The following is a 26,104-nucleotide window of genomic DNA, read 5'->3' as shown; positions in this document are numbered from 1 at the left end:
AGGTATATTCCTCCTTGCCCTTATTGTGTAACAACAACCTGCAGCTTCATGACAGTCAGGGTCAACTACCCCTCCAAGTCTAATAACCCCTTTCTTTGTCTGATGAACCATTGGCACAAGGAGTTCAAAGTGACCTAGATGATGGTCATAACTAGTTTCGGTGGGACCTTTGCTGAATCCCCTGGTGGAAACAGTCTTCCTCTGGGAACTAGACCTCTAATCCAACAGAACCTAACGTTGAGGGAAAGAGAACAATAAATTCTGGAATGGGTTATAGGAGAGACGTGAGAAGAGTCTATTCCACAGCCATTTCTTAGTTTCTACAGTTGTATATATTAGCTAGGATGCTAAAGATTTCCATTTATCAGCCATTGGTATAATAAATATTACTGCTTCTGGAGAACAGCATTCTAGCCACTAATGTTGGCCCTGAGTGGCTCCTTAGCTGAGCCTTTAACATGCCATTCCATTACTTCCTCTGGTTCATCTGACCTATGTACCATGGACATAGGTCATCTTTCAGGTTCTTGGATGGACTAGTGGATCCCCTTCCAAGGTATGCCTCCACTCTCACACTTTTTTGTATTTTAAATTGGGTACTTTGTTCTGTGGAGATTCAGTGTTAGACATGGATGGGAAAATTGAAAAAAAAATTTTAAAAAGCTTTAAGTAACAAAATGGATAAGTTTAAGATTCTTGGAGGTATGCACTCCCAGGAAAATTATAAAAATTTTCTGGATGAAGGAAATGCTTAGGAAGTCTGATCTGTCACAGATATCATACAGAGCTATGAGAGTTACATGTGATAATATGTATGAGGACTCGTGGTAAAATTGGAAGGCACTACACATGCCATTATTTTTATTGTAATTTTAAGGACTACAGCTTGAAAACATCCATCTCTCTATGTTTCTGATATTCAGATATAAGGATTTTTAATTCCCAAGAAAAGACAATGATTTCTATGTTCCTATTAAGCAACTACTCCCCACCCCTTGACACAGGCACTGAGGCCAGAGGTTTCTGTAAGCCTCTCCCTGTCACTCATCTCACTGTGCCTCACTGAGAGCACAGAAATACACGGCAGCATCCTCCAGCTGGCAGTCTGAGATCCTGAGGCTGAAGTTTTTGGTTGCTTTCTGGAAGTTCACGGTGAAGCGATTATCTGTTGCATTTTGTTGCTTAAAAGCTTCTTGGTAGATAATGAAAATCATCTCCCCGCTGGGAGGTTGTTTGTACCAGAACAAATAATAATTACTGTCACGTGTGTCATATGTGCAGGCCAAGGTTGCAGTCTCTGCCTCCTGCACAGACATTTCTTGTTGAGGCTGAGTGACCTTCTGGGCCAGGCTGGATCCTGTGGGAAAGAGGACAGAAAGGACTGCACTGGGGGAGGCACCAGAGAGATAAAGCAGGCAGATTCACAGCTGGCTCCCACCCCCACCCACCTTTCCTTCTCTTAATCCAAACTTCAGGCAAAATCCATCCCTTTTTTGCTTCCAATAGCTGGTATCAATGAGAAGGTAAGATCCCTGTGTTTTTAATCTTTTTTCCTACTTTCTAATCCTACTGGATACTTGGAAAAGCAAATACTTGTGCCTTACCAAGGCAGGTGGACACCACGAATGCCCACAGCACACGCCAGCACACCATGCTGGCAGCTCTCCTCTGCAGGGTGAAAGCCTCTTGTTCTGATCTGAAACTTGGGTACCAGCTGTACTGGGTGACTTCACTGTCAGAACAGGAAATGGTATGTCAGGTGGGCCGTTGATTATGTTTTGCTTTAAAATGTTTATCAATGCCTTTTGTCTTTTGCTTCAGAGAATAAAAGTTTGGCTATAACTCCAAAGAAAAAACGATGTTAGAACTATAATTTAGTAAATAATTTTTGTAAAGATGTGATCTTGGAGACGAGAATAATATAGGTGAGAAAAATGGTATAAGTGAAACTAATGTAATGACTTCAGTTTTCTCTGTAAGCTTTCTTTTCCTTTCTTCTCTCTCTCTCCACTGCTCTTCCCTCCCTCCCTCGTTCCCTCCCTCCCTCCCTCCCTCCCTCCCTCCCTCCCTCCCTCCTTCCCTCCTCCCCTTTTGTAGTAAAACCAATATCATACTTCTTTCTGCATTGCTATAAAACAGGTTTTGATTATATTATTATTCTTTGGCCAATTCTTTATTTTAATCACTTCTCAAAACTTCAATCCTATATAATGAAAGGCTAATATGCAAAATGACCCCTCCACAGGGAGTTCAACAGGGAGTTTGATCAGGGGTGGGGCCAGCTGGCCAACTTCCCGCAGCCCCTCCCCTGGCTGGCCCCACCCCAATTGGCCCCAATCAGGGTGTGCCAGCTGGACCCCAACTGTGCACAAATTCATGCACTGACCCTCTAGTATAATGATAAAGAAAATAGCAACACTCAGTCTAGAGAAAATAAGAACCAGAATTTTGATATTTAATTGCTCTGTTATTTATTTGAAGACTTTCTTTCTTCTTCTTCTTCTTCTTCTTCTTCTTCTTCTTCTTCTTCTTCTCCTTCTTCTTCATCTTCAGAATACTTGGCTTTGGCTGTGTCAGGGAGCTCTAAGACTACAACACCAGTGGCAAATGTTCCTGTAAGAGCTTTGGTGCACATTTCTTCATGGCTTGTGAATGAAGAACTACCACAATTCATATAACATTTATTTGAGAACATTCTGTGTTGCACATCTAACAGAAATTCATTGGCATCTAATTTACCCTCATTCACACATTCTCCTAAGAGAGAAGAAAGGTCAGAAATTATGGTCCTCATTTTATAGAAGAGGCAATTGCGCAAAAATGAAAATTCACATTGCAAGAAACTAGTAGTTTCATTTCCATTAATTTTCTCTTCCTACTGAGTTTGTGTCATCCAATCTTAGGTAAGGCCTTCTCTATGGTCCAGCTTTATGCATTCATTGTGCCTGTAATGCAGTCGGGGAGCCCAGGCCAGCAGGTCCATCCAGCTGTTTTAGATCATTTCCTGACTCTCTGGGCCCAGCCAATCGAACTTTACATAGTAGTGTCTTATATCCATCATCCAATCAGTACCTAGTTCCCATAGATAGTTAATCAGGTTGCTGAATTCTGAGAATCAAATAAGATTATCTATAGGGTGTTCCCGAAAATGTATACACATACTTTGAATAATTATAAAAGCAGTGTTTACTAAAATACATTTCTCTTTCAAAATGGAGCTTCAGCTCAATTAAAATTTGTGTACATTTTTTGGGGGACACCCTAAAAAACTCTCAAGTAGGCAAACATGAGGGTGGGTAGAAAACTGTCTTTTCCTTTAAAAAATAATAAATATTATGTCCAGATGATAGTTGTTTTATTTATTTATTTATTTATTTATTTTGTGTGTGTGTGTGGGGGGGTGTGCGTGTATGCTTTGTTTGTTTTAAGTAAAAGTGGTTTCTTGGGTTATTTAGAAAGTCTGTAGAAGGTTGTGAGCAAAGCTGATTACAGGATACTAAGCAGAAAATAAGGGTGAAGAAAGAGAGAAGACAAGGTAGGGAGGAAAAGCAGTACCTCATCTTGGCAGTCTGATAAATTCCAATGTGCTCATTTGAAACATCAGCAGTATCTGGCAACTACTGTCATAGGATTTCTCATAGAAGTAAGCTGGTTGGGCTAGAAAAAGTAAAACCTAGAAGAAAAATATGTGAGTATCACATGCCTACTCTCGTATTCTCAAGGGAGAACTTTTACAAAGGCCAAAACTAAGGCACATCAACAATTAAAGTCACAAATGGAGGAAGCCTTTTTATATGTCAAGAAGTTCCCTCTTAGTTGGGTCGATCTTGACTAAAGAACACTGAGGGTGCCAGTCCTAATCACCCCAGACATCTCACGTTTAGTGTTCTTATGACTGAGTTATTTTTCTGAAAATACAGTGAACAAAAAGTCTTTTTTAAAAGGTTTTATTTATATTCATTATATTCATGTACAATTTTCTTTTGTCAGAGGTGATAGACATTGTTTACTAACTCCCGAGTGGGCATCCCATGCATAGAGTGGGGCCCAGTGCATTTGGGTGCTCTCTGGGGAACACGGGTTTCCTTTGGTAGGTGGCTGAGTCTCTTGCCTGGGCAGGCTTAATGTGCAGGGAGTGGAGGAGCTGGGACTAATGTGGAAGGATGCTGTTGTCCCTTGTACTTCACATTCTACATAACAAAAATGGAAGCAAAAGCACCAGATTTATTCTACATCCTTTTCATCCTGTACCCATGGACCTGAAACACTGTTCAAATAAGTATACTTGATAATGAAGGTATTTCCTTCTTGGATGGCCAGTTAGGAAGGATTTTCCTCTTTCTTCATTTGATGGTTCATTTTCCTTAAAAGATAATGTTAAAGGGTGGATAATATTTTTTATTTGTTCTTTGAGTCTGTTCTAAAAAGATAGAGACTAGTTCTCAGATTCTCCTCAGTCCCAACAACATAAATTCTACTATTGCATATCTGGCTACCAGATCAGAAATGTTGGCACCCAGAAGTCCCTTTGTGCCTTGGCCTTCCCAAACACATGAAGGATTTGACTCCAGAGTCAAATGTTACCTAGACTCTTCAGAACTGTTTCAGTTCTTTTGTATCCATTAGTAGATTCTTAAAAAAAATTAAATTAAATTTTATTTCATTTTTTTCACCATTGATTTCCTCTATGATGTCTTCTACCTTCCCTACTACCCTCACAATCACCACACTATTGACCATGCCTAGTTCTTTCTCTTTTTTTTTCAATCTCTACCCTCCCAACACTACCACCCCACTCAACCGCGCCACCAGAGCTGTCTTCTGCTTTTTTCAAATTTATCTTTATTGTTGAAAGTATTATAGATGTCCTCTTTGTTTCTTAGTTGTTGTTTTTCCCATTGACCCCTTTTTCCCCACACCTGTCCCTCCCAAGCCTTCACCACTCTATTATCTGCATCAATGGACAATACACATCCTATATAATAAAGAGGTAACATGCAAACTGATAATCACTCCAACACACAAGATGGCTGCCCACATGTGGTCAAATATGGCCGCCCCCGTGTGGACACAAGATGGCCACCACAAGATGGCCAGCAGGGAAGGGCAGTTGGGGGTGACCAGGTCAGCAGGGGAGGGCAGTTAGGGTCAATCGGGCCAGCAGAGGAGCAGTTAGGCGTTGATCAGGATGACAGGGGAGTGGTTAGGGGGTGATCAGGCTGGCAGGCAGAAGCAGTTAGTGGCAATCAGGCAGGCAGGCAGGTGAGCAGTTGGGAGCCAGCAGTCCTGGATTGTGGGAGGGATGTCCATCTGCCCTCAAGGGATCCCAGATTGGAGAGGGTGCAGGCTGGGCTGAGGGACACCCCCCTCTGCATGAATTTCATGCACTGGGCCTCTAGTATGCATATAAGTTCTCTGGTTAAACACTTCCCCTTCACCTACATCCCTTCCCTCCCGCCCTTCCCTTTGACATTCATCAGTCTGTTCCATGATTCGATGTCTCTGGATCTATTTTATTTATCAGTTTATTTTGTTCATTAGATTCCACATATGAGTGAGATCATGTGATATTTATCTTTCTCTGACTGGTTTATTTTGCTTAGCATAATGCTCTCCAGGTCCATCCATGCTGTAGCAAATGGTAAGAGTTCCTTCTTTTTTACCTCCACATAGAATTCCATTGTGTAAATGTACAACGGCATTTTTTTTTAGCCACTCATTTGCTGATGGGCACTTGGGCTGTTTCCAAATCTTAGCTATTATAAATTGCATTGCTATGAACATAGGGGTGCAGATAAGAGCTGTATTCTTGAACCTGAGAATCCTTTGCAGCTCCTGGCAACTAATGCAAGCAGTGCCCTCTTCAGATCAAATAAGTAATTACTGGGGAAATTTCTATAATTGACTCCTCTACACAGAAAAAAAAAACTTGCTTTAATCCAGAAATGTGTTCAGAATGTTATCTGTTTATATGAGTTTCTGATTCTTATTTCCACTCAAAGACGAGACATTGATTATTTATTACAAATTTTTATTGAGTTTATTGAGGTGACATTGGTTAATAAAATTATATAGGTTTCAGGTGTACAATTCTATAGTACAACATTTGTATATTGTATTTTGTGTTCACCATTCCAAGTCAAGTCTCCTTCCATCACCATTTATCCCTCCTTTTCCCTCTTCTACCTCATCCCACCCCTTCCCGGCCTGGTAATCACCAAATTGTTGTCTGTGTCTATGATTCCGTTCTTCCTTCCTTCCTTCCTTCCTTCCTTCCTTCCTTCCTTCCTTCCTTCCTTCCTTCCTTCCTTCCTCTCTCTCTCTCTCTCTCTCTCTCTCTCTCTCTCTCTCTCTCTCTCTCTCTCTCTCTATCTTTTTGCTTAATCCCTTCACATTTTTTTGCCTAGCTCCCCCAAATCTTCTCTTCTCCAACAGCTGTCAATTTGTTTTCTTTAACTATGAATCTGTTTCTATTTTGTTTGTTTATTTTGTTCATTAGATTGCATATATAAGTGAAATCACATGCTATTTGTATTTCTCTGACTGTCTTATTTTACTTAGCATAATATTCTCCAGATCCATCCATCCTGTCACAAAATGTAAGATTTCCCCTTTTTTACAGATGAGTCGTATTCTATTGTTTCCCCAAAATAAACCCTGTAGTAAGGACTCAGGTGAAGATAATTTTTTAGGAAGAGATCTTAGGAAGCATGAGTGAGAAAGTATGTAGGGCAAGGTTGGGGCTTGATTCTGCCAGGATCTCCCAAGAAGAGATAGGGGTCCCTTTCAGGATTCTCAGCTGGAAATCAGGAAGCTAGTACGTTTAATTTATTGGTCCTCTTTCATCACTGGTTGGTGCTTGCCAGGAGGGCTGGTAATTCCCCTGTCCTTTCAGGCCGTGCTTGCTTGTGGGCTGAGTGAGCTCTTGAAGAGTCAGAGAAGGCCCTGGGGTAGAAAGTAAAAATTGTACAGTGCATGCTTAATGTTGGATGTTACCAGTTTGAATGAGTCTGAGTATCCACAGAATTGTCTACCACAGCCAATAATAAATCAGAGCTAGACATTTGACTGAGATGCATGCTTGTACTGTACTACTGAGTTTCCAAGGTTTTGGCTGGGTGCAATTTATTTAAAACACTTAATACAGGAGGGTTTTCAATAAATTGCAGCCAGCCCAAACCTCGAAGACTCAGTTTAAACATTTAATTACTGCTTCTGGAGAACAGCATTTTAATCACTAAGTGTGTTTCCCCTGAGCGGCTTCTTAGCGGAGCCTTTGACATGAGCTTTGGGTCTCACTTCTTTAACAGGTAGCAAGGCTGTAATTGATAGTCATCTTCTCCCTCTTCTGCCACAATCCCCAGATTTCCTGGGATAGCACTTCAGTCAACCTAGATTGCTTGCCTGGTGGGGTGACCCAGGCCCGTCATTGCTGAAGGTCACAGTTCTTAATCACTTTGCCCTTTTTTAGACCTTGTATCAATAATTGCCACATTGTGTTGTGTGTTTTTTTTTTAAATATATTTCATTGATTTTTTACAGAGAGGAAGGGAGAGGGATAGAGAGTTAGAAACATGGATGAGAGAGAAACATCTATCAGCTGCCTCTTGCACACCTCCTACTGTGGATGTCCCCACAACCAAGGTACATGCCCTTGACCGGAATAGAACCTGGGACCTTTCAGTCCGCAGGCCTACGCTCTATCCACTGAGCCAAACCGGTTTCGGCTCACAGCATTGTTTTTAATGGACATGGAAATGCCCAATATGAAACACTGAAATTCCAGGTATATTCCTCCTTGCCCTTATTGTGTAACAACAACCTGCAGCTTCATGACAGTCAGGGTCAACTACCCCTCCAAGTCTAATAACCCCTTTCTTTGTCTAATGGACCATTGGCACAAGGAGTTCAAAGTGACCTAGATGATGGTCATAACTAGTTTCGGTGGGACCTTTGCTGAATCCCCTGGTGGAAACAGTCTTCCTCTGGGAACTAGACCTCTAATCCAACAGAACCTAACGTTGAGGGAAAGAGAACAATAAATTCTGGAATGGGTTATAGGAGAGACGTGAGAAGAGTCTATTCCACACCCATTTCTTAATTTCTATACTTGTGTATATATGCTAGGATGCTAAAGATTTCCGTATATCAGCCATTGGTATAATAAATATTACTGCTTCTGGAGAACAGCATTCTAGTCACTAATGTTGGCCCTGAGTGGCTCCTTAGCTGAGCCTTTAACATGCCATTCCATCATTTCCTCTGGTTCATCTGACCTATGTACCATGGACATAGGTCATCTTTCAGGTTCATTGATGGACTAGTGGATCCCCTTCCAAGGTATGCCTCTCACACTTTTTTGTATTTTAAATTGGGTACTTTGTTCTGTGGAGATTCAGTGTTAGACATGGGTGGGAAAATTGAAAAAAAAATTTTAAAAAGCTTTAAGTAACAAAATGGATAAGTTTAAGATTCTTGGAGGTATGCACTCCCAGGAAAATTATAAAAATTTTCTGGATGAAGGAAATGCTTAGGAAGTCTGATCTGTCACAGATATCATACAGAGCTATGAGAGTTACATGTGATAATATGTATGAGGACCCTTGGTAAAATTGGAAGGCACTACACATGCCATTATTTTTATTGTAATTTTAAGGACTACAGCTTGAAAACATCCATCTTTCTATGTTTCTGATATTCAGATATAAGGATTTTTAATTCCCAAGAAAAGACAATGATTTCTATGTTCCTATTAAGCAACTACTCTCCCACCCCTTGACACAGGCACTGAGGCCAGAGGTTTCTGTAAGCCTCTCCCTGTCACTCATCTCACTGTGCCTCACTGAGAGCACAGAAATACACGGCAGCATCCTCCAGCTGGCAGTCTGAGATCCTGAGGCTGAAGTTTTTGGTTGCTTTCTGGAAGTTCACTGAGAAGCGATTATCTGTTGCATTTTGTTCCTTAATAGCTTCTTGGCGGATAATGAAAGCCATCTCCCCATTGGGAGGTTGTTTGTACCATAACAAATAATAATCAATCCTACTAGTGTCATATGTGCAGGCCAAGGTTGCAGTCTCTGCCTCCTGCACAGACAATTCTCGTTGAGGTTGAGTGACCTTCTGGGCCAGGCTGGATCCTGTGGGAAAGAGGACAGAAAGGACTGCACTGGGGAAAGGCACCAGAGAGATAAAGCAGGCAGACTCCCAGCTGGCTCCCACCCCCACCCATCTTTCCTTCTCTTAATCCAAACTTCAGGCAAAATCCATCCCTTTTTTGCTTCCAATAGCTGGTATCAATGAGAAGGTAAGATCCCTGTGTTTTTAATCTTTTTTCCTACTTTCTAATCCTACTGGATACTTGGAAAAGCAAATACGTGTGCCTTACCAAGGCAGGTGGAGACCACGAATGCCCACAGCACACCCCGGCACACCATGCTGGCAGCTCTCCTCTGCAGGGTGAAAGCCTCTTGTTCTGATCTGAAACTTGGGTACCAGCTGTACTGGGTGACTTCACTGTCAGAACAGGAAATGGTATGTCAGGTGGGCCGTTGATTATGTTTTGCTTTAAAATGTTTATCAATGCCTTTTGTCTTTTGCTTCAGAGAATAAAAGTTTGGCTATAACTCCAAAGAAAAAACGATGTTAGAACTGTAATTTAGTAAATAGTTTTTGTAAAGACGTGATCTTGGAGGAGAAAATGGTTTAGGTGGGAAAAACGGTATAGGCGAATCTAATGTAATGATTTCAGTATTCTCTGTAAGCTTTCTTTTTCTTTCTTCTCTCTCTCTCCACTGTCCCTCCCTCCCTCCCTTTCTCCCTCCCTTTCTCCCTCCCTCCCTTTTGTACTAAAACCAATACCATAATGCATTGCTATAAACCAGATTTTGATTATACTATTATTCTTTGGCCAATTCTTTATTTTAATCACTTCTCAAAACTTCAATCCTATATAATGAAAGGCTAATATGCAAATTGTCCCTTGACCAAGAGTTCAACAGTAAGTTCAACTAGGGGGTGGGGCTGGCCAGCCAACTGCCCTCAGCCCCTCCCCTGGCTGGCCCCACCCCAATTGGCCCCAATCAGGGTGTGCTAGCTGGACCCCAACTGTGCACAAATTCATGCACTTACCCTCTAGTATAATGATAAAGAAAATAGCAACACTCAGTCTAGAGAAAATAAGAACCAGAATTTTGATATTTAATTGTTCTGTTATTTATTTGAAAACTTTCTTTCTTTTCTTCTTCTTCTTCTTCTTCTTCTTCTTCTTCTTCTTCTTCTTCTTCTTCAAAATACTTGGCTTTGGTTGTATCAGGGAGCTCTATGACTCTACAACACCAGTGACAAATGTTCCTGTAAGAGCTTTGGTGCACATCTCTTCATGGCTTGTGAATGAAGAACCAGCACAATTCATATAAAATTTATTTGAGAACATTCTGTATTGCACATCTAACAGAGATTCATTGGCATCCAATTTCCCCTCATGCACACATTCTCATTTGAGAGAAGAAAGGTCAGATATTACGGTCCTCATTTTATAGAAGTGGCAATTGCACAAAAATGAATATTCACAATGCAAGAAACCACTAGTTTCATTTGCATTAATTTTCTCTTCCTACTGAGTTTGTGTCATGCAATCTTAGGTAAGGCCATCTCTATTGTCCACTTTTATGCATTCACTGGGCCTGTATTGCCGTTGGGGAGCCCAAGCCAGGGGGTCTATCCTGCTATTTTAGATAATTTCCTGACCCTCTGGGACCAGCCAATCAAACTTTACATAGTAGTGTCTTATATCCATCATGCAATCAGTACCTAATTCCCACCGATAGTTAGTCAGGTTGTTGAAGTCTGAGAATCAAATAAGATTATCTATAGGGTGTCCCCAAAAATGTATACACATACTTTAAATAATTATAAAAGCAGTGGTTACTAAAATACATTTCACATTCAAAATCGAGCTTCAGCTCAATTAAAATGTGTATACATTTTTTGGGGGACACCCCAAAAAACTCTCAAGTAGGTAAACATGAAGGTGGGTAGAAAACTGTCTTTTCCTTTAAAAAATAATATATATTATGTCCAGATGATAGTTTTTTGTTGTTGTTTTATTTTTTTGGTGTGTGTGTGTGTGTGTGTGTGTGTGTGTGTGTGTGTGTGTGTGTGTTTGTGTGTGTATGTGCACGTGAATGTTTTGTTTGTTTTAAGTAAAAGTGGTTTCTTGGGTTGGGTCATTTAGAAAGTCTGTAGAAGGTTGTGAGCAAAGTCTGATTACAGGATACTAAGCAGAAAATAAGGGTGAAGAAAGAGAGAAGACAAGGTAGGGGGGAAAAGCAGTACCTCATCTGGGCAGTCTGATAAATTCCAATGTGCTCATTTGAAACATCAGCAGTATCTGGCAACTACTGTCATAGGATTTCTCATAGAAGTAAGCTGGTTAGGCTAGAAAAAGTAAAAACTAGAAGAAAAATATGTGAGTATCACATGCCTACTCTCATATTCTCAATGGAGAACTTTTACAGAGGCCAAAACTAAGGCACATCAACAATTAAAGTCACAAATGGAGGAAGCTGTTTCAGATGTCAAGAAGTTCCCTCTTAGTTGGGTCGATCTTGACTAAAGAACACTGAGGGTGTTCCTATTACCCCAGACATTTCACGTTTAGTGTTCTTATGACTGAGTTCTTTTTCTGAAAATACAGTGAACAAAAAGTCTTTTTAAAAAGGTTTTATTTATATTCATTATATTCATGTACAATTTTCTTTTGTCAGAGGTGATAGACATTGTTTACTAACTCTCAAGTGGGGATCCCATGCATAGAGTGGGGTCCAGTGCATTTGGGTGCTCTATGGGGAACACGGGTTTCCTTTGGTAGGTGGCTGAGTCTCTTGCCTGGGCAGGCTTAATGTGCAGGGAGTAGAGGAACTGGGACTAATGTGGTAGGATGCTGTTGTCCCTTGTACTCCACTTATTATTTAACAAAAATGGAAGCAAAAGCACCAGATTTATTCTACATCCTTTTCATCCTGTACCCATGGACCTGAAACACTGTTCAAATAAGTATACTTGATAATGAAGGTATTTCCTTCTTGGATGGCCAGTTAGGAAGAATTTTCCTCTTTCTTCATTTGATGGTTCATTTTCCTTAAAAGATAATGTTAAAGGGTGGATTAAATTTTTTATTTGTTCTTTGCGTCTGTTCTAAAAACATGGAGACTAGTTCTCAGACTCTCCTCAGTCCCGACGACGTAAATTCTACTATTGCACATCTGGCTACTAGATCAGAAATGTTGGCTCCCAGAAGTTTCTCTGTGCCTTGGCCTTCCCAAACAGATGAAGGATTTGATTCCAGAGACTGGAAATCTGATCTAGACTCTTCAGAACTGTTCCAGTTCTTTTGTATGCATTAGTAGTTTCTTAAAAAAAATTAAATTAAATTTTATTTCATTTTTTTTATCACCATTTATTTCCTCTATGATGTCTTCCATCTTCCCTACTACCCTCACAATCACCACACTATTGACCATGCCCAGTTCTTTCCCTTTTTTGTTCAATCTCTACCCTCCCAACACTACCACCCCACTCCACCGCGCCACCAGAGCTGTCTTCTTCTTTTTTCAAATTTATCTTTATTGTTGAAAGTATTATAGATGTCCTCTTTGTTTCTTAATTGTTGTTTTTCCCATTGACCCCTTTTTACCCTGTCCCTCCCAAGCCTTCTGCACTCTATTATCTGCATCCATGGACAATGCACATCCTATATAATAAAGAGGTAATATGCAAATTGACCACCACTCCAACACACAAGATGGCTGCCCCCATGTGGTCAAATATGGCCGCCCCCACGTGGACACAAGATGGCCACCACAAGATGGCCAGCAGGGAAGGGCAGTTGGGGGTGACCAGGTCAGCAGGGGAGGGCAGTTAGGGTCAATCGGGCCAGCAGAGGAGCAGTTAGGCGTTGATCAGGATGACAGGGGAGTGGTTAGGGGGTGATCAGGCTGGCAGGCAGAAGCAGTTAGTGGCAATCAGGCAGGCAGGCAGGTGAGCAGTTGGGAGCCAGCAGTCCTGGATTATGGGAGGGATGTCCAACTTCCTTCAAGGGGTCCCAGATTGGAGAGGGTGCAGTCTGGGCTGAGGGACACCACCCTCTGCATGAATTTCATGCACCGGGCCTCTAGTATGCATATAAGTTCTCTGGTTAAACACTTCCCCTTCACCTACATCCCCTCCCCCCACCCCCTGCCCTTCCCTTTGACATTCATCAGTCTGTTCCATGATTCGATGTCTCTGGATCTATTTTATTTATCAGTTTATTTTGTTCATTAGATTCCACATATGAGTGAGATCATGTGATATTTATCTCTCTCTGACTGGTTTATTTTGCTTAGCACAATGCTCTCCAGGTCCATCCATGCTGTTGCAAATGGTAAGAGTACCTTCTTTTTCACCTCCACATAGAATTCCATTGTGTAAATGTACAACGGCATTTTTTTTTTAGCCACTCATTTGCTGATGGGCACTTGGGCTGTTTCCAAATCTTACCTATTGTAAATTGCATTGCTATGAACATAGGGGTGCAGATCACAGCTGTATTCTTGAACCTGAGAATCCTTTGCAGCTCCTGACAACGAATGCAAGCAGTGCCCTCTTCAGATCAAATAAGTAATTACTGGGGAAATTTCTATAATTGACTCCTCTACACAGAAAAAAAAAACTTGCTTTAATCCAGAAATGTGTTCAGAAAGTTATCTGTTTATATGTGTTTCTGATTCTTATTTCCACTCAAAGACGAGACATTGATTATTTATTTATTACAAATTTTTATTGAGTTTATTGGGGTGACATTGGTTAATAAAATTATATAGGTTTTAGGTGTACAATTCTATAGTACAACATCTGTATATTGTATTTTGTGTTCACCACTCCAAGTCAAGTCTCCTTCCATCACCATTTATCCCTCCTTTTCCCTCTTCTACCTCATCCCACCACTTTCCCCCCTAGAAAACACCAAATTATTGTCTGTGTCTATGATTCTGTCCTTCCTTCCTTCCTTCCTTCCTTCCTTCCTTCCTTCCTTCCTTCCTTCGTTCCTTCCTTCCTCTCTCTCTCTCTCTCTCTCTCTCTCTCTCTCTCTCTCTCTTTTGCTTAATCCCTTCACCTTTTTTTGCCTAGCTCCCCCAAATCTTATCTTCTCTAACAGCTGTCAGTTTGTTTTCTTTATGAATCTGTTTCTATTTTGTTTGTTTATTTTGTTCATTAGATTGCATATATAAGTGAAATCACATGCTATTTGTATTTCTCTGACTGTCTTATTTTACTTAGCATAATATTCTCCAGATCCATCCATGCTGTCACAAAAGGTAAGATTTCCCCCTTTTTTACAGATGAGTCGTATTCTATTGTTTCCCCCAAAATGAACCATGAAGTAAGGACTCAGGTGAAGATAATTTATTTAGGAAGAGATCTTAGGAAGCATGAGTGAGAAAGTATGTAGGGCAAGGTTGGGGCTTGATTCTGCCAGGATCTCCCAAGAAGAGCTTAGGATCCCTTTCAGGATTCTCAGCTGGAAATCAGGAAGCTAGTACGTTTAATTTATTGGTCCTCTTTCATCACTGGTTGGTGCTTGCCAGGAGGGCTGGTAATTCCCCTGTCCTTTAAGGCCGTGCTTGCTTGTGGGCTGAGTGAACTCTTGAAGAGTCAGAGAAGGCCCTGGGGTAGAAAGTAAAAATTGTACAGTTCATGCTTAATGTTGGATGTTACCAGTTTGAATGAGTCTGAATATCCACAGAATTGTCTATCACAGCCATTAATAAAATCAGAGCTAGACATTTGACTGAGATGCATGCTTGTACTGTACTACTGAGTTTCCAAGGTTTTGGCTTGGTGCAATTTATTTAAAACACTTAATACAGGAGGGTTTTCAATAAATTGCAGCCAGCCCAAACCTCGAAGACTCAGTTTAAACATTTAATTACTGCTTCTGGAGAACAGCATTTTAATCACTAAGTGTGTTGCCCCTGAGCGGCATCTTAGTGGAGCCTTTGACATGAGCCATGGGTCTCACTTCTTTAACAGGTAGCAAGGCTGTAATTGATAGTCATCTTCTCCCTCTTCTGCCACAATCCCCAGATTTCCTGGGATAGCACTTCAGTCAACCTAGATTGCTTGCCTGGTGGGGTGACCCAGGCCCGTCATTGCTGAAGGTCACAGTTCTTAATCACTTTGCCCTTTTTTAGACCTTGTATCAATAATCGCCACATTGTGTTTTGTTTTTTTTAAAATATATTTCATTGATTTTTTACAGAGAGGAAGGGAGAGGGATAGAGAGTTAGAAACATGGATGAGAGAGAAACATCGATCAGCTGCCTCCTGCACACCTCCTACTGTGGATGTCCCCACAACCAAGGTACATGCCCTTGACCGGAATAGAACCTGGGACCTTTCAGTCCGCAGGCCGATGCTCTATCCACTGAGCCAAACCGGTTTCGGCTCACAACATTGTTTTTAATGGACATGGAAATGCCCAATATGAAACACTGAAATTCCAGGTATATTCCTCCTTGCCCTTATTGTGTAACAACAACCTGCTGCTTCATGACTATAAGGGCCAACTACCCCTCCAAGTCTAGTAACCCCTTTCTTTGCCTGATGGACCATTGGCACAAGGAGTTCAAAGTGACCTAGATGATGGTCATAACTAGTTTCAGTGGGACCTTAGCTGAATCCCCTGGTGGAAACAGTCTTCCTCTTGGAACTAGAACTCTAATCCAACAGAACCTAACGTTGAGGGAAAGAGAACAATAAATTCTGGAATGGGTTATAGGAGAGACGTGAGAAGAGTCTATTCCACACCCATTTCTTAATTTCTACACTTGTGTATATTAGCTAGGATGCTAAAGATTTCCATATATCAGCCATGGTATAATAAATATTACTGCTTCTGGAGAACAGCATTCTAGCCACTAATGTTGGCCCTGAGTGGCTCCTTAGCTGAGCCTTTAACATGCCATTCCATCACTTCCTCTGGTTCATCTGACCTATGTACCATGGACATAGGTCATCTTTCAGGTTCTTGGATGGACTAGTGGATCCCCTTCCAAGGTATGCCTCCACTCTCACACTTTTTTGTATTTTAAATTGGGTACTTTGTTCTGTGGAGATTCAGTGTTAGACATGGGTGGGAAAATTGAAAAAAAAATTTTAAAAAGCTTTAAGTAACAAAATGGATAAGTTTAAGATTCTTGGAGGTATGCACTCCCAGGAAAATTATAAAAATTTTCTGGATGAAGGAAATGCTTAGGAAGTCTGATCTGTCACAGATATCATACAGAGCTATGAGAGTTACATGTGATAATATGTATGAGGACTCGTGGTAAAATTGGAAGGCACTACACATGCCATTATTTTTATTGTAATTTTAAGGACTACAGCTTGAAAACATCCATCTCTCTATGTTTCTGATATTCAGATATAAGGATTTTTAATTCCCAAGAAAAGACAATGATTTCTATGTTCCTATTAAGCAACTACTCCCCCACACCTTGACACAGGCACTGAGGCCAGAGGTTTCTGTAAGCCTCTCCCTGTCACTCAATTCACTGTGCCTCACTGAGAGCACAGAAATACACGGCAGCATCCTCCAGCTGGCAGTCTGAGATCCTGAGGCTAAAGTTTTTGGTTGCTTTCTGGAAGTTCACGGTGAAGCGATTATCTGTTGCATTTTGTTGCTTAAAAGCTTCTTGGCGGATAATGAAAATCATCTCCCCGCTGGGAGGTTGTTTGTACCAGAACAAATAATAATTACTCTCACTTGTCTCATATGTGCAGGCCAAGGTTGCAGTCTCTGCTTCCTGCACAGACATTTCTTGTTGAGGCTGAGTGACCTTCTGGGCCAGGCTGGATCCTGTGGGAGAGAGGACAGAAAGGATTGCACTGGGGGAAGGCACCAGAGAGATAAAGCAGGCAGACTCCCATCCCCACCCACCTTTCCTTCTCTTAATCCAAACTTCATGCAAAATCCATCCCTTTTTTGCTTCCAATAGCTGGTATCTATCAGGAGGTAAGATCCCTGTGTTTTTAATCTTTTTTCCTACTTTCTAATCCTACTGGATACTTGGAAAAGCAAATACGTGTGCCTTACCAAGGCAGGTGGAGACCACGAATGCCCACAGCACACCCCGGCACACCATGCTGGCAGCTCTCCTCTGCAGGGTGAAAGCCTCTTGTTCTGATCTGAAACTTGGGTACCAGCTGTACTGGGTGACTTCACTGTCAGAACAGGAAATGGTATGTCAGGTGGGCCATTGTTTATGTTTTGCTTTAAAATGTTTATCAAAGCCTTTTGTCTTTTGCTTCAGAGAATAAAAGTTTGGCTATAACTCTAAAGAAAAAATGATGTTAGAACTGTAATTATTAAATAGTTTTTGTAAAGACGTGATCTTGGAGGAGAGAATGGTTTAGGTGGGAAAAACGGTATAGGCGAAACTAATGTAATGATTTCAGTATTCTCTGCAAGCTTTCTTTTTCTTTCTTCTCTCTCTATCCACTGTCCCTCCCTCCCTCCCTTGCTCCTTCTCTTTCTCCCTCCCTCCCTCCCTTTTGTACTAAAACCAATACCATAATGGTCTCTGCATTGCTATAAACCAGATTTTGATTATACTATTATTCTTTGGCCAATTCTTTATTTTAATCACTTCTCAAAAGTTCAATCCTATATAATGAAAGGCTAATATGCAAATTGTCCCCTTGACCGGCAGTTCAACAGGAAGTTCGACCAGGGGGTGGGGCTGGCCAGCCAACTGCCCTCAGCCCCTCCCCTGGCTGGCCCCACCCCAATTGGCCCCAATCAGGGTGTGTCGGCTGGATCCCAACTGTGCACAAATTCATGCACTGACCCTCTAGTATAATGATAAAGAAAACAGCAACACTCAGTCTAGAGAAAATAAGAACCAGAATTTTGATATTTAATTGCTCTGTTATATATTTGAAGACTTTCTTTCTTTCTTTCTTTCTTTCTTTCTTTCTTTCTTTCTTTCTTTCTTTCTTTCTTTTCTTCTTCTTCTTCTTCTTCTTCTTCTTCTTCTTCTTCTTCTTCTTCTTCTTCTTCAAAATACTTGGCTTTGCCTGTGTCAGGGAGCTCTATGAATCTACAACACCAGTAACAAATGTTCCTGTAAGAGCTTTGGTGCACATTTCTTCATGGCTTGTGAATGAAGAACCAGCACAATTCAATGTTCTCAAGGATTTGAGAACATTCTGTATTGCACATCTAACAGAGATTCATTGGCATCCGATTTCCCCTCATGCACACATTCTCTTTTGAGAGAAGAAAGGTCAGAAATTATGTTCCTCATTTTATAGAAGTGGCAATTGCACAAAAATGAATATTCACAATGCAAGAAACCACTAGTTTCATTTGCATTAATTTTCTCTTCCTACTGAGTTTGTGTCATGCAATCTTAGGTAAGGCCATCTCTATTGTCCACCTTTATGCATTCACTGGGCCTGTATTGCCGTCGGGGAGCCCAAGCCAGGGGGTCCATCCTGCTATTTTAGATAATTTCCTGACCCTCTGGGACCAGCCAATCAAACTTTACATAGTAGTGTCTTATATCCATCATCCAATCAGTACCTAGTTCCCATGGATAGTTAATCACGTTGTTGAAGTCTGAGAATCAAATAAGATTATCTATAGGGTGTCCCCAAAAATGTATACACATACTTTAAATAATTATAAAAGCAGTGTTTACTAAAATACATTTCACATTCAAAATCGAGCTTCAGCTCAATTAAAATGTGTATACATTTTTTGGGGGACACCCCAAAAAACTCTCAAGTAGGCAAACATGAAGGTGGGTAGAAAACTGTCTTTTCCTTTAAAAAATAATATATATTATGTCCAGATGATAGTTTTTTTTTTTTTTTAGTGTGTGTGTGTGTGTGTGTGTGTGTGTGTGTGTGTGTGCACGTGTATGTTTTGTTTGTTTTAAGTAAAAGTGGTTTCTTGGGTTGGGTCATTTAGAAAGTCTGTAGAAGGTTGTGAGCAAAGTCTGATTACAGGATACTAAGCAGAAAATAAGGGTGAAGAAAGAGAGAAGACAAGGTAGGGAGGAAAAGCAGTACCTCATCTGGGCAGTCTGATGAATTCCAATGTGCTCATTTGAAACATCAGAAGTATCTGGCAACTACTGTCATAGGATTTCTCATAGAAGTAAGCTGGCTAGGCTAGAAAATGTAAAAACTAGAAGAAAAATATGTGAGTATCACATGCCTACTCTCATATTCTCAATGGAGAACTTTTACAGAGGCCAAAACTAAGGCACATCAACAATTAAAGTCACAAATGGAGGAAGCTGTTTCAGATGTCAAGAAGTTCCCTCTTAGTTGGGTCGATCTTGACTAAAGAACACTGAGGGTTCCAGTCCTAATCACCCCAGACATCTCACATTTAGTGTTCTTATGACTGAGTTCTTTTTCTGAAAATACAGTGAACAAAAAGTCTTTTTAAAAAGGTTTTATTTATATTCATTATATTCATGTACAATTTTCTTTTGTCAGAGGTGATAGACATTGTTTACTAACTCCCAAGTGGGCATCCCATGCATAGAGTGGGGCCCAGTGCATTTGGGTGCTCTCTGGGGAACACGGGTTTCCTTTGGTAGGTGGCTGAATCTCTTGCCTGGGCAGGCTTAATGTGCAGGGAGTGGAGGAGCTGGGACTAATGTGGAAGGATGCTGTTGTCCCTTGTACTCCACATTCTACATAACAAAAATGGAAACAAAAGCACCAGATTTATTCTACATCCTTTTCATCCTGTACCCATGGACCTGAAACACTGTTCAGATAAGTATACTTGATAATGAAGGTATTTCCTTCTTGGATGGCCAGTTAGGAAGGATTTTCCTCTTTCTTCATTTGATGGTTCATTTTCCTTAAAAGATAATGTTAAAGGGTGGATTAAATTTTTTATTTGTTCTTTGAGTCTGTTATAAAAACATAGAGACTAGCTCTCAGATTCTCCTCAGTCCCAACGACATAAATTCTACTACTGCACATCTGGCTACCAGATCAGAAATGTTGGCTCCCAGAAGTTCCTCTGTGCCTTGGCCTTCCTAAACACATGAAGGATTTGATTCCAGAGACTGGAAATCTGATCTAGACTCTTCAGAACTGTTTCAGTTCTTTTGTATGCATTAGTAGTTTCTTAAAAAAAAATTAAATTAAATTTTATTTTATTTTTTTCATCACCATTTATTTCCTCTATGATGTCTTCCATCTTCCCTACTACCCTCACAATCACCACACTATTGACCATGCCCAGTTCTTTCTCTTTTTTTTTTTCAATCTCTACCCTCCCAACACTACCACCCCACTCCACCGCGCCACCAGAGCTGTCTTCTGCTTTTTTCAATTTATCTTTATTGTTGAAAGTATTATAGATGTCCTCTTTGTTTCTTAGTTGTTGTTTTTCCCATTGAACCCTTTTTCCCCACACGTGTCCCTCCCAAGCCTTCTGCACTCTATTATCTGCATCCATGGACAATGCACATCCTATATAATAAAGAGGTAATATGCCAATTGACCATCACTCCAACACACAAGATGGCTGCCCCCATGTGGTCAAATATGGCCACCCCCGTGTGGACACAAGATAGCCACCACAAGATGGCCAGCAGGGAAGGGCAGTTGGGGGTGACCAAGTCAGCAGGGGAGGGCAGTTAGGGTCAATCGGGCCAGCAGAGGAGCAGTTAGGCGTTGATCAGGATGACAGGGGAGTGGTTAGGGGGTGATCAGGCTGGCAGGCAGAAGCGGTTAGTGGCAATCAGGCACGCAGGCAGGTGAGCAGTTGGGAGCCAGCAGTCCTGGATTGTGGGAGGGATGTCCAACTGCCCTCAAGGGGTCCCAGATTGGAGAGGGTCCAGGCTGGGCTGAGGGACACCACCCCTGCATGAATTTCATGCACTGGGCCTCTAGTATGCATATAAATTCTCTGGTTAAACTCTTCCCCTTCACCTACATCCCTCCCTCCCCTTCTCCCCCCGCCACGCTTCCCTTTGACATTCATCAGTCTGTTCCATGGTTCGATGTCTCTGGATCTTTTTTGTTTATCAGTTTATTTTGTTCATTAGATTCCACATATGAGTGAGATCATGTGATATTTATCTTTCTCTGACTGGTTTATTTTGCTTAGCATAATGCTCTCCAGGTCCATCCATGCTGTTGCAAATGGTAAGAGTTCCTTCTTTTTTACCTCCACATAGAATTCCATTGTGTAAATGTACAACGGCATTTTTTTCCCACCCATTTGCTGATGGGCACTTGGGCTGTTTCCAAATCTTAGCTATTGTAAATTGCACTGCTATGAACATAGGGGTGCATATCAGAGCTGTATTCTTGAACCTGAGAATCCTTTGCAGCTCCTGGCAACTAATGCAAGCAGTGCCCTCTTCAGATCAAATAAGTAATTACTGGGGAAATTTCTATAATTGACTCCTCTACACAGAAAACAACTTGCTTTAATCCAGAAATGTGTTCAGAAAGTTATCTGTTTATATGAGTTTCTGATTCTATTTCCACTCAATGAAGAGACCTTGATTATTTATTTATTATAAATTTTTATTGAGTTTATTGAGGTGACATTGGTTAATAAAATTATAAATGTTTCAGGTGTACAATTCTATAGTACAACATCCGTGTATTGTATTTTGTGTTCACCACTCCAAGTCAAGTCTCCTTCCATCACCATTTATCCCTCCTTTTCCCTCTTCTACCTCATCCCACCCCTTCCCCGCCTGGTAATCACCAAATTATTGTCTGTGTCTATGAGTCCTTCCTTCCTTCCTTCTTCCTTCCTTTCTTCCTTCCTTCCTTCCTTCCTTCCTTCCTTCCTTCCTTCCTTCCTTCCTTCTTTCTTTCTTTCTTTCTTTCTTTCTTTCTTTCTTTCTTTCTTTCTTTCTTTCTTTCTTTCTTTTTCTCCCTTCACCTTTTTTCACCCAGCTCCCCCAATTCTTCTCTTCTCTAACAGCAGTCAGTTTGTTTTCTTTATCTATGAATCTGTTTTTATTTCGTTTGTTTATTTTGTTCATTAGATTGCATATATATGTGGAATCACATGCTATTTGTATTTCTCTGACTGTCTTATTTTACTTAGCATAATATTCTCCAGATCCATCCATGCTGTCACAAAAGGTAAGATTTCCCCCTTTTTTACAGATGAGTCGTATTCTATTGTTTCCCCCAAAATAAACCCTGAAGCAAGGACTCAGGTGAAGATAATTTACTTAGGAAGCGATCTTAGGAAGCATGAGTGAGAAAGTATGTAGGGCAAGGTTGGGGCTTGATTCTGCCAGGATCTCCCAAGAAGAGCTTAGGATCCCTTTCAGGATTCTCAGCTGGAAATCAGGAAGCTAGTGCATTTAATTTATTGGTCCTCTTTCATCACTGGTTGGTGCTTGCCAGAAGGGCTGGTAATTCCCCTGTCCTTTAAGGCCGTGCTTGCTTGTGGGCTGAGTGAACCCTTGAAGAGTCAGAGAAGGCCCTGGGGTAGAAAGTAAAAATTGTACAGTGCATGCTTAATGTTGGATGTTACCAGTTTGAATGAGTCTGAGTATCCACAGAATTGTCTACCACAGCCAATAATAAAATCAGGGTTAGACATTTGACTGAGATGCATGCTTGTCACTGTATTACTGAGTTTTCAAGGTTTTGGCTGGGTGCAATTTATTTAAAACACTTAATACAGGAGGGTTTTAAATAAATTGTACCCAGCCAAAACCTCGAAGACTCAATTTAAACATTTAATTACTGCTTCTAGAGAACAGCATTTTAATCACTAAGTGTGTTGCCCCTGAGCGGCTTCTTAGCAGATCCTTTGACATGAGCTTTGGGCCCCACTTCTTTAACAGGTAGCAAGGCTGTAATTGATAGTCATCTTCTCCCTCTCTGCCACACTATCCAGATTTCCTTGGATAGCACTTCAGTCAACCGAGATTGCTTTCCTGGTGGGGTGACCCAGGCCCGTCATTGCTGAAGGTCACAGTTCTTAATCACTTTGCCCTTTTTTAGACCTTGTATCAATAATCGCCACATGTTGTTTTTATTGTACATGGAAATACCCGATATGAAACACTGAAATTCCAGATGGATTCCTCCTTGCCCTTATTGTGTAACAACAACCTGCAGCTTCATGACAGTCAGGGTCAACTACCCCTCCAAGTCTAATAACCCCTTTCTTTGTCTGATGGACCATTGGGACAAGGAGTTCAACGTGACCTAGATGATGGTCATAACTAGTTTCGGTGAGACCTTTGCTGAATCCTCTGGTGGAAACAGTCTTCCTCTGGGAACTAGGCCTCTAATCCAACAGAACCTAACGTTGAGGGAAAGAGAACAATAAATTCTGGAATGGGTTATAGGAGAGACGTGAGAAGAGTCTATTCCACACCCATTTCTTAATTTCTACACTTGTGTATATTAGCTAGGATGCTAAAGATTTCCATATATCAGCCATTGGTATAATAAATATTACTGCTTCTGGAGAACAGCATTCTAGCCACTAATGTTGGCCCTGAGTGGCTCCTTAGCTGAGCCTTAAACAGGCCATTCCATCATTTCCTCTGGATCATCTGACCTATGTACCATGGACATAGGTCATCTTTCAAGTTCATTGATGGACTAGTGGATCCCCTCCCAAGGTATGCCTTCACTGTCACACTCATTGTATTTTAAATTGGGTACTTTGTTCTGTGGAGATTCTGTGTTAGACATGGATGGGAAAATAAGAGAAAATTGAAAAAACAATTCAAAACTTCAAGTAACAAAATGGAAAAGTTTAAGATTCTTGGAGGTATGCACTCCCAGGAAAATTATAAAAATTTGGAAGGATGAATGAAATGCTTAGGGAGTCTGACCTGTCACATATATCATACAGAGCTATGAGTGTTACATGTGATAATATGTATGAGGACTCTTGGTAAAATTGGAAAGTACTACACATGCCATTATTTTTATTGTAATTTTAAGGACTACAGCTTGAAAACATCCATCTCTCTATGTTTCTGATATTCAGATATAAGGAGTTTTAATTCCCAAGAAAAGACAATGATTTCTATGTTCCTATTAAGCAACTACTCTCCCACCCCTTGACACAGGCACTGAGGCCAGAGGTTTCTGTAAGCCTCTCCCTGTCACTCATCTCACTGTGCCTCACTGAGAGCACAGAAATACATTGCAGCATCCTCCAGCTGGCAGTCTGAGATCCTGAGGCTGAAGTTTTTGGTTGCTTTCTGGAAGTTCACGGTGAAGCGATTATCTGTTGCATTTTGTTGCTTAAAAGCTTCTTGGCGGATAATGAAAATCATCTCCCCGCTGGGAGGTTGTTTGTACCAGAACAAATAATAATTACTGTCACGTGTGTCATATGTGCAGGCCAAGGTCGCAGTCTTTGCCTCCTGCACAGACAATTCTTGTTGAGGTTGAGTGACCTTCTGGGCCAGGCTGGATCCTGTGGGAAAGAGGACAGAAAGGACTGCACTGGGAATGGCACCAGAGAGATAAAGCAGGCAGACTCCCAGCAGGCTCCCACCCCCACCCACCTTTCCTCTTCTTGATCCAAACCCCAGACAGAACACATATCACTTTCTGTCTCCCATAGTTGGGCTCTGTGAGACAATGCAGGTTCTGTGCTATTAATCTTCTCTTGTTTCAGAGCTGCCTTAGGTAACATTATAAATAAAGACTTACACCTCCCTTACCAAGACAGGTAGAGACCATGACTGCCCACAGCAAGGTAGCAAGCGTCATGCTGGCAGCTCTCCCTGCAGGGTGAGGAGTCTCTTTCTCTGATCTGGCTTCTCCTCTGTGCTTGGTGACAGGAAATGGTATCATAGGTAGGAGGAGTGTCTCAGTGAGGAGTCTTCCCCATACATTTTGGTCTCTCTTTCAGAAAATAGGCCTTGATTATAATTTTAAGTGAAAGTGAGACATGTTTTCAGAGTTCTTTTATTCTGGAATGAAAATAGAGAGCAAAGAAAGCTGACATTTATTTCTGATATCACCTAGTTTTGGAGAGGAGGCTGGACCTGGAATGGTGAGCAAAGTGGCAAGTTTCATTTGCAACAATGGCAAACTCTGTAATTTTTGTTTTCTTCTCTTGAAAATAAAAATGGCAAAGCAACTATGATTAATATGAACAATTGATTAAGGATAATAAGAATATACTTGTTATCTGTATATATTCAATTTATATATTTTTACAATTTCTCAAAATAAAGAAGGAGAAAAAAGATACGTTTTGACTAAAAAGACCACTGACAAGCTTGGAAGCTGTTCATATCATGTCTAATTGTGCCTACGTTTTCATAGCTACTTAAAAAAAAAATTAGTCCTTGTTTGTGCTGTATCAAGAAACTCTGAAGTAACTTTTGCAAGTGTTCTCATCAGCACCAAATTGCCTCAAACAACTCCTAGTAAGAGTTGCTCTCACCACTCATTTCATTTTGAGAAAAGATTGTGAACAAAAAACTTTTAAACAAAATGTACTATGATTCATTAGAATTTTGCATTTCCAGAGGGAGTGACAGAGATACATACTTAATTCCAGAGTTGGAGTCCCTAAGCGGAGAGTAAGAATGGGATCCTGTTACATTCCAGACACTGTCTGAGCAGCATGGTTCTCCGTAACACAGTGGTAAGGGGCTGAGCCTCTCAACTCAGAGAGGCGCAGGGAGTTGTGGGATTTGGGAACAGCCTTGAATGAAGCTGCTAGAATCTCTTGTGCTTCCAAACCCAGTTTGATAACAATGGAAGAAGGGGCAACAATTTCTTCTAGATCATCTCCATCCTTGTCCGATGATTTGAATTTCTGAAAGTGAGCTCCAAAACGAGGATTTGTGTTAACAGTTTATAAAACATCGGTAGGAAGTGATTCAGGGAAGGGAAGGAAGATGATATAGGGTGTTGTCATCAAGCGAGTTATTGCTATGGGCAATTGGAGCTTAATCCAGCTGGGAAAGGCTGGGATTCAGTATAGCATACCCATTGGAGTTATCTGAAATAAAGCATGAAGGAGCTGGAATAATCCATAAGCTCACTGTCCATCGCTGACTGG

General features: G+C 41.0%; 1 gene segment (V, D, J or C); it reads right to left on the bottom strand.

The window, feature by feature from the left end:
• The window catches only part of LOC103301537 (T cell receptor alpha chain MC.7.G5-like), a 316,135-nt gene extending 291,337 nt beyond the window's left edge, over positions 1-24,798 (bottom strand). The window contains 2 exon segments of the C gene segment in view: positions 24,206-24,499; positions 24,750-24,798. Of these exon segments, the coding sequence occupies positions 24,206-24,499; positions 24,750-24,798 (343 nt within the window).
• Positions 24,799-26,104: the final 1,306 nt, after the last annotated feature.

Source organism: Eptesicus fuscus, chromosome 5, assembly GCF_027574615.1.
Source record: "Eptesicus fuscus isolate TK198812 chromosome 5, DD_ASM_mEF_20220401, whole genome shotgun sequence".
NCBI lineage: Eukaryota > Metazoa > Chordata > Mammalia > Chiroptera > Vespertilionidae > Eptesicus > Eptesicus fuscus.
The sequence above is the reverse complement of the archived record's forward strand: the minus strand, read 5'-3'. Positions and strand labels throughout refer to the sequence as shown.